The sequence below is a fragment of the Poecilia latipinna genome, unplaced genomic scaffold (genome assembly GCF_001443285.1).
Source record: "Poecilia latipinna isolate Pla-1442-1.1 unplaced genomic scaffold, P_latipinna-1.0 Scaffold273, whole genome shotgun sequence".
In the NCBI taxonomy this organism is placed as follows: Eukaryota; Metazoa; Chordata; class Actinopteri; order Cyprinodontiformes; family Poeciliidae; genus Poecilia; species Poecilia latipinna.
This window is the reverse complement of record NW_015112889.1, coordinates 405,595-414,563: the sequence shown is the minus strand read 5'-3', so window position 1 is coordinate 414,563 and position 8,969 is coordinate 405,595. Positions and strand designations below refer to the sequence as shown.

Below are 8,969 nucleotides of genomic sequence, written 5' to 3'. Positions count from 1 at the left end.
GAACTTTTCCTCATATTTAAAATGTTTTACCACATTAGTGAGGACAAACTCACAGAGAGACGGGAAGTAAACGCACCAAACCTCTGAATAATTTGGACCAAACAGCCCGTTAGTCTCTGTGAGTCGATTAAAAAAATAAACGCATATTTATATGGACCTTTATGACATCGAGACTTATGATAATACTAATAAAAGTATTATTATTATTATTATTATTATTATTATTATTATTATTATTATTATTATTATTATGTTAACAAATATATTTTTTCCTCTTACTATTTGATTAGTTTCCCCGTTTCTCTTATTAGTTAATAATTTTTCGTTCATACAAAACAATAAAATCGAGTTTAAATTTGAAGTTACCTGCAGGTTTCTGATAGATCCAACTCCTCCATGGAGTTAAATTGTTACATTTGCAGTGATCACCAGCCTGGCAGCTTCATCTCTGGCTGCAGATGAGGTGCGAGGGGGCGGGGGGGGTGGAGTACCAATTTTTCTGTCATTGATCTTCCTCCGGATGAGAACCATATCTGCCCCACATTTAACCTGCTACGGCGGCTGAGCAGCGCTTCTGTCACATATTTATAGATATTTATTTTCCTCCGATATGTGATCATTTCAGAAAGACCTTCAAATAGGATAATAAAATAAAGGCACACAATCAGAGGAAAATACAGGAGGATAAATTAGAAATAGAAGGCCATTTACAGGATTGGAAAACGCGCGTCTGCTGCATCTCCTGAAAGCTTGAAGAAATACAGTCAAAATTGTGAATCACGTCGCGTTGAAAACCTCTTAAAACCCACAATCCCTCCGCGGTGAGCAAATCAGACGCAAGGTGCATTTTTTTTTTTTTTTTTTTTGCCGGAGCCTTTTAAACACTAACGGTGCCATATTTCACTCTCTCAAGCTCCTCACATCTCCATAAAATATTACAGCACTCAGGGTGATGAGTGGAGCCGCGCTTTCTCTGCAGCGCAGCCCGACTCAGAAGTAAAAGCATCACATGTTTGTTTTGAGCACTAAAATTAGGACTAAATAAAAGACTTTGCAAGTTTTATGCGCAGTTCTGGTGAAAACTAGAATAAGAATTAAAATGTTTGTTTTTAACTCATCTGAATAAATAAAAGTCTAACTAAATTTAAAGGGGAAAAGGAATTTAGACAGCGTCTTCTAAATCTGAAAACAAAATCAACTTTAAAGCCAATGATGGAGTTTTCTTAACAACTGTCTTCGAGTTCGTTTTTAAATTGCTTATAATGTTTCTTGTAAAAACGTAAATATTCTTTGCTGTGGAAGAAACGAAGTCCACATGAGAGAGCTCATCACCAGGACCGCTGAAGCTCTCAATAGACTGCAGCTGATGATGCGTTCACGGTCTCCTCCAACATCACTTTTCTCACACCATCTTCAAGTTTAAAGCCGCTCGCCAGACTTTGCTATAAAATAAGTCAAACTCATTTTAGATATAAATTGTCATCCACATAACAACACAGTTTCTCTGTGGTTTTTTGCTTTTCTGTTTGAAATGTGTGTTTAATCAAGATAAAATTTTTCCTCCCAGCAAGATTTTATGCACACCTTTCATGACATCACATAAGGCAACTAATTAGAGTTATTTTTATTATGACAATTTTCTGTTTTTTTTTCCCGTTTTTGTTTGTATCTGCATGTCTCTAATTTCTCATTCGGTTGATTTTTATTTTTATTTTATTTATTTATTTATTTATTTATTTATTTATTTATTTAGCATCATTTGTAACCCCAGGAAAATATCATAACTGTAAAAATGAAAAGACAGGAAAATTATAGAAACATTTTTTGCCACATTTTATAAATCTCTGTGGAACTTCATAATTGAGCTTTTTGAGATGTCATCAGCGTAAATGCACACAAACATGAATTAGCAGGGCTTTATTCTCCTTTAGTAAGCTCTTGGAAAATGCATGAAAATTCATACTTCATTTCTCATCTGTCTTCTTATACCTGGTGTGTATTTATTAGTGGAAAGAAAAATAGACCACCAGCATCTTTAATTTCAGTTTTTGCACAGAAGAACTTAACCTTTAATATCAAGGAAACTTAAAATAATCATATTGAAATTGATAACAACAGAGTTTAGGCCAAATTTTAATATTCTTCATTCATTCACAGAAGATTACAATATAAATATGGGATTATTTTTCTTTTTGTCTTATTAGAGGTAAACTTTCTCACTTGGCAGTGACCTGGAACACGCTGCGCCACAGAACACCTCACCTAAAATCCCCCAGTTTGGATTTTATTTGTCATTATGTGATATACTTAAAATTATGCTAAATAGATGTGTCACACCCTTCTCTCGAAGTGCTAATGTAATAAAGAAAGGCTGCATCAGAGCTGCTGTCATTATGAGAAAAACGGAGTGTGGAAACGTTTTGGCTGAATCACCAAAGATCTTCCACCTCAAACCTCAACAAAGATCCCTACAGGAACACTTGTTGCACAATCATCACCATCAGATGCATGGAAAAGTACTGAGACACACTCTGCTGAGCAAAGTATGGCAAGCTGTTGTAACATATGCATGCATAACATTATGACCAATGACAGCTGAACTAAAGAAAGATGATTCATCATGGCAGCTGCTAGTGCCTGAATATCTTAGGGAGTAAATGGAGATGTCCTCAAAGTCGATGCTTTAGAAACAGGAAAATGGTTCTACAAGTTTCAGGTATTAGCTTGGCATCCGACTTCAATCTGATCAAGCCTCTGTGGGACATGTTGTACGAACTCCTGTCATCCACAACATTAAAAGATCTGCTGCTAACTTTCTGGCGCCAGATTCTACAGAAAACCTTCAGAGCTGTTATTTATCAGGTGCTCATAATGCTATGCCTGATCACATTCTTAAACAACATTCGGCCTCTGGTTTTAATTCTTCATGTAGACCACTTTCTGCACAATTTTAGATAAGTTAAAAAAATCTTTGTGAATATGTTTCAATTTAGCTATTCAAAATGAAAAACATTATGCCTGGATTATATTCAAAATAATCCAGGCATTATGTTTTCTATTACTAAATATTTATACTTTACAATTGAAAGCGTTATTGTTGGTGATATTTATATAAGATATACAAGGTAAAATTCTTCCAGATATTTTTTAAATTTACAATGTTTTGCATCATCAATAAATAAATGACTGGTGAAAAAGTCATAAAAGATATTGAGTTTGATTATTTCAAAGCAGTTTTAGACACTTGTAGCAAAAACAAATAATTACCAATATCTACAGATATAACTAGAGGTATTTATTAATGTTGGATGTGATTTAAAACTGAGTCATTTGCAGTTTTTCTGTCTCAAAATGTACCAGTAACTTAAGGAACAGAGATGAGTTATAATCTAATGAGTATCCTAATTCTGCTGCCTTGTCACCTATATCTGTAGGAGGCGCTGTTTGTTCTGTACGCCTTACAGATGGCCACAAATATTTTCACCTAAAAACACAAATATAAACTAGAACCCCTAAAATGAATGCCCATGCTCCATTTTTATAATTTAGACAAGATTAAGTATATAAAGAATGGCTGCTTTAAGTAATTGCATGTGAGCCTGGTCTCCTGGTGGGCAGTGACGTCACGGGGGGCAGCGCCAGAAAATTAGACTTTTTCTTGTTCCATTTTGCCCTTGTTTTTATGAAACAATGCAACATTTTTATTTGTGCTCTAGAGGAGATTGCATCTTAATTTCAAGTTTTGCATTTAAAAATACGTATCAACTGATCCTAAGTTTTCTTTTTAATTATTATTATAATTATCTACATAGGATCCCTAATTAACAAAGCATGCAGAAACCTCTGATTATGCATCCTCATATGTCAATATTGATTACATTACCCGTCTTATCTTGAAACAGGTGGCTAGAGATTTTGAAAAGATTGCGTTTGTGATTTTTTTTAATATAAGTGTATTTAATAAGCAGCAATAACTTACGAGAGGATAAATGCAAGGAAATATTGACAAAGGAGGAAAGAAGGGGGGATAGTTTTCAGGCTCTTAACTGATTAATCACTGCAAAAACAAATGCAGTCAACAATAAATTTTATATTTCCGACAGTACGTGAACACAGCATTAGGGTAAGACGTATCAGCGGCGGTTCCTTATCCTCCAATCAGAACGCAGTATCACTCAGCGATATCCAATCAGAATGGAGCGCCTGCAGGTGGCTGTGATGTTATCAGTGACTCCCGCTTCCCTTCTAGCAGAGAGGGAGTCAATTTATGGGATGAAAAGGAGACTCTTTAATGGTTCCCATCAAAACCACTAAAAACATCATCGAACCGGCTGACTTTGGCGAGGATTCCTGCGGCGGACTGCGACCTAAACAAACACGGAGAGACACTTTCAGGGGGGGTTTCATCCGGGTCTGAACTTCCCAGGAGAGAAGAAGTTTTCCCGACTCTTCCTTCCTTCGACATTCAGGATACTTTGGGAGGAAAAGCGACAAAACCGCCTTTTTTAAAAATAAAAAATATATATCTTTAACTCGTTTATTTCCACTGAAGTGAGTTCGGTGGTTAATGTTTACAAATGTTAGCGGTCGGGCAGATGGACGCTAACCGGCAGAGTGCGTTCGTTCTGGGCAGCACCCCGCTGGCGGCGCTGCACAACATGACCGAGATGAAGACGTCGCTGTTCCCGTACGCGCTGCAGCAGAGCCCGGCGGGCTTCAAGGCGCCCTCGCTGTCCAACCTCAGCTCGCAGATCTCCGGGGGAACCCCGCACGGAATAAGCGACATTCTGGGGAGACCCATCACCACCGCCGGGCAGCTGCTGTCCGGCTTCCCGCGGATAAACGGGCTGGCGGCGACCACAGCGGCCGGGATGTACTTCAGCCCCGCGGTGTCCCGGTACCCGAAGCCGCTGGCCGAGCTGCCCGGCAGGGCGCCCATCTTCTGGCCCGGGGTGATGCAGGGGGCCCCGTGGAGGGACCCGCGGGTTCCGTGTCCATGTAAGGATCCTTCATTAAATCACTTTTTAAAAATTATTTCATTTGCGTGCGTGGTGTTTACTTATTAGTTATGATTTCAGTAAATTTAGGTTTTCTGTTAAATTGTATATATCAGATTTTCTATCTTAGCCTGAAATATTTTGTCATTTTTTTCAACGTTGAGTAAATTAGTTTTATTTTGAGTTATCGACTATTATTTTGTGTCTAAAATATTGTAGCGTTTATACACATTTTACTAAACAACCTTAGAAAGTCCTCGATCACCCAAATTATTATAACATTTAATTTGTCGGATTTATCCAGGTTTAATTGCAATTACCCGCACAAATTAGAACAAGTGGATTTTTTATTTTATTTGTGCAAAACGCTTTACAACAAAAGGCTTAAAAACAGAACAACAATAGGCAAAAGCAGTGTAACATGCAATTAAATGGTATATATTAACTGTAAAAAAAAAAAGTTTTATTTCAAACTAAAGGTGGGCTATTTTAACTACTAATTGAAATGCAGTGGAGGTGATTTAAATAACGTTTTAATTTTAAATAGATAGTTTTATATATTTATTCATTTCCTAAAGGTGTCCATTGATGGATTTTTAAGTTTCTCTAATGACTTTTTGCTGCGTTTTTCACTCTAACAAAGCCGACAGGGATGAAGCTTAAATCACAATTATTTTAAAAAAATATGCATGTATATTTTTAAATTAATATATATATGGCAAGACAATCTGGAAAATATTTTTGTTGAGACAGCACAAATTAAAGGAGTTTTCTGAATTTATTTCCCCCTCCATGTTTCTCTCTTGTGCTCTGCAGCTCAGGCTAACCTCATGGTGGACAAAGACGGCAAGAAGAAACACTCCAGGCCGACGTTTTCTGGACAGCAGATTTTTGCCCTGGAGAAAACCTTCGAGCAGACCAAATACCTGGCTGGACCCGAGCGAGCCCGGCTGGCCTACTCCCTAGGAATGACCGAGAGTCAAGTAAAGGTAATCAGAATTATGTCTTTTTAAAAATTAATTAAAATTCACAGCCACTGTAACAGAGCATAGGTAAATATTTGCTTCATTTATTAGATTTTTTTTTTTTCCTGCCCCGTGCCTCAGGTTTGGTTCCAGAACCGGAGGACCAAGTGGAGGAAGAGGCACGCCGCGGAGATGGCCTCAGCCAAGAAGAAGCACGACTCTGAGACGGAGAAGATGAAGGAGAGCTCGGACAACGAGGAGGACGACGAGTACAACAAGCCGCTGGACCCCAACTCCGACGACGAGAAAATCACGAGACTGTTGAAGAAGCACAAGGCCACCACCAACCTGGCGCTGATCAGCCCCTGCAGTAACAGCTCGGACACCTTGTGATGGACAGAGCAGCGGGGTCCGGCGCCGGAGACCCGTCCCACGCAGCTCCCACCTGATATAGCAACCTGCGTCCGATGGGAAGCGCAATTTATTATTATTTTTTTGTTTCATTTTGCTCGGGCAGAGAAAATTGCCAGAGAGGGGGGCTTCATCTAAACTGGACACGAGGCGCTCCAGAACTCCTCGTCCGAGCTGAACTTGAAGGAAAAAAAAAAAAAAAAACTGAGGCCAAGTTTCTGTCGGTCCAGAGGACAGTAAAACTGAGGAAGAAACTTGCCAAGTGGGAGTTTTAACAGCGGCGGCAAATTTAAACACAATATTAAATCTGGATCAGCTCATTTATTCAACATTAATAACCCAAAGTTTCAGGGTACTTCAGGAGTTTTTTTTTTATTATTATTATTAGAGATGCACCAATCAGACTTTTCCTGGTCGATACAGAACTAAAACACATTAAAAAAGAGAAAATTAATGGTATTCAGACTTTTTTCTTAGTTTTCAATCCAACATAAAACAGAAATATCATCGTTATTTATGCATCAAAGCATTTTCCCCAACTAGAAATGCACTAATCAGCAGTCCAGGAATCGGAATCAGCCGATTTTTCATTGATTGGCTCTGATTCAATGATTTGCTAAATGCGTTAAAACTAAGAATTGCTACTTTTTGTTGTTGGCACATTAACACATCAACCAACAACTTGCACTTTGATGCACTTTTTTCAGTTTATTATAAATCAAATTGAGGGTTAGGGATGTACACTTTATTGCGTAAACGGGGATTATTTTGCTAAAAATGTCTTTTAAAAAATTGGTATCCACCAGGAAAAGTCTCAATAATAACCTAAACTTTTCCAATTTAAGATTTATTTCTCATTTCTGTTGCTTTAAAGTAAAATTTTTCTGCTTTAAGCAGCAGTACCCATCTGTTATGAGCTGTTTTTCATTTTGTTTCGCCACGCCGCCTCCGTGCTGATCCGGATCCCAGACGCATGGTGTAAACGGGCCTGTGAGGTTCTGAAGCTCACTTTAACCAGGGTAAATCTGCTGTGCTAAAAAAGCAAAAGAGTTATTATGCTTTTTGTTTTTGGGAGTGTAGGGGGGTTGTCTGCTTGGGATGACTGAAGTGAGATTGTATATATTTTATACTGGATAAGTTATGTTGGCTCAAACTTCATGTCTCTCTCCCTTCCTTGGCTATTTGACCCGCTGTTTACGTTTTTAATCCGTTTTCTCAACCTTTTATTCAACTCTTCATGCAGAGAAGAGCAGGCAGAAAATACTTGCTGTAAATAATCACTGTAAAAAGAAGGAAACAAACCATTTCTTTTAACATCTTTTCTTTGTTTTCATTCAGAAGAGTTTGAGTTTTACCTCATTATGCAGCGGGACAGAAAACTGCAGCATCTTTAATTATGTTGATCTAAAAAAAAAAAAGTATTATTGCTTCCAGGAAGAATATAGGAAGGAAAAACAAGACTTTGTATTATGAATAAATTATTTAACAAGCTTTTTTGTTGTTTTATTTTATTGTGTGAGTGGGCTTTATAGAAAATGGAATGAAATTTAAAAAAATATTACATTCATGAACAAAATGCAAATTTCTAGAAATAACTAACATATGATTATTCCATGTATTCTAATTTAAGGAATAAAACTGGCTTTTGGTGGTTCAAAGTAAATGTAAGGTGGTGCTGCTGGACAGAATAGCGCCCCCTATGGACTGGAGCTGCTACTGCAGCTGACCTCATAACTGAGGTCTCATCAGGCCAATCAGGAATTAATTCATTAGATTTAATTTGTTTAAATTTGGTAATAAACCTGCAATCAACAGAACTATTTTCTTTAAAATAATTTATTTCAAATATCAGACTAATATTAATAGAAATATTAACATTTCTACAAAAATTAAAAATTCAAAGTGTCTTTATAAAAATATGTGTTGTGATTTTTTTATTTATACACCAGTTAATTTTGTTGACATACATCTCTACAATTTCTATAAAAAGTTAATTGGTAAAACTAACTTGGAGGCGATGAAGTAATAAAACATATAATTGATATGTAGTTATTCTAATCACTCATGCAAAACCTAACATACAATAAAGTGAGTCTCTTCTGAATAAAGAAACACGATTAAAGAGACAAAACACGAGTTGAGCTCTAATGGTTTTTATTGCTTAAGAACTGCATCACCTACAATAGAGGCCAGGCCTTCCAGAAGGGGCTAGAATAAAATCTCTTGTCTGCTTTTATAAGATGGAGTGAAGAAAAAAAACAACTGTGGCTTAAACTCCTACAGCATACTCAGAATGACCAGCAGGAACAAAAACAAGCTTCTTTTTTGCCTACAAACCAACACAAACAAAAGACGACATTAACTCTCCGGCAGGCACAAAAAAAAAAAAAAAAACATTTAAAAATTCCACTTGCTGTGATTCATCAAGATGAAACAAATAAAGAAATCACAAAGAATCGGTCTGACGGCTTCAAACAGTCCGAAACCTGTAGTGTGGTGAACGAAAGCGATAAAAGAAGGAAAAAATAAAAACGCTGCCGTCTCCGGTTGCCCCCTTTAATGCTCGTCCTGGGGGCTCCACACAGCAAAAGAAGAA

At 37.2% G+C, this 8,969-nt stretch overlaps 1 protein-coding gene across 1 annotated transcript; it reads left to right on the top strand.

Moving 5' to 3' along the window:
* Positions 1–4,215: 4,215 nt before the first annotated feature.
* On the top strand, positions 4,216–7,678 carry nkx6.2 (NK6 homeobox 2). The gene is made up of 3 exons (XM_015033594.1): positions 4,216–4,998; positions 5,814–5,986; positions 6,104–7,678. The coding sequence occupies exons 1-3, from the start codon at positions 4,578–4,580 to the stop codon at positions 6,353–6,355; spliced, it is 846 nt and encodes a 281-aa protein (XP_014889080.1). The 5' UTR covers positions 4,216–4,577; the 3' UTR covers positions 6,356–7,678.
* The last annotated feature ends 1,291 nt before the right edge of the window (positions 7,679–8,969 follow it).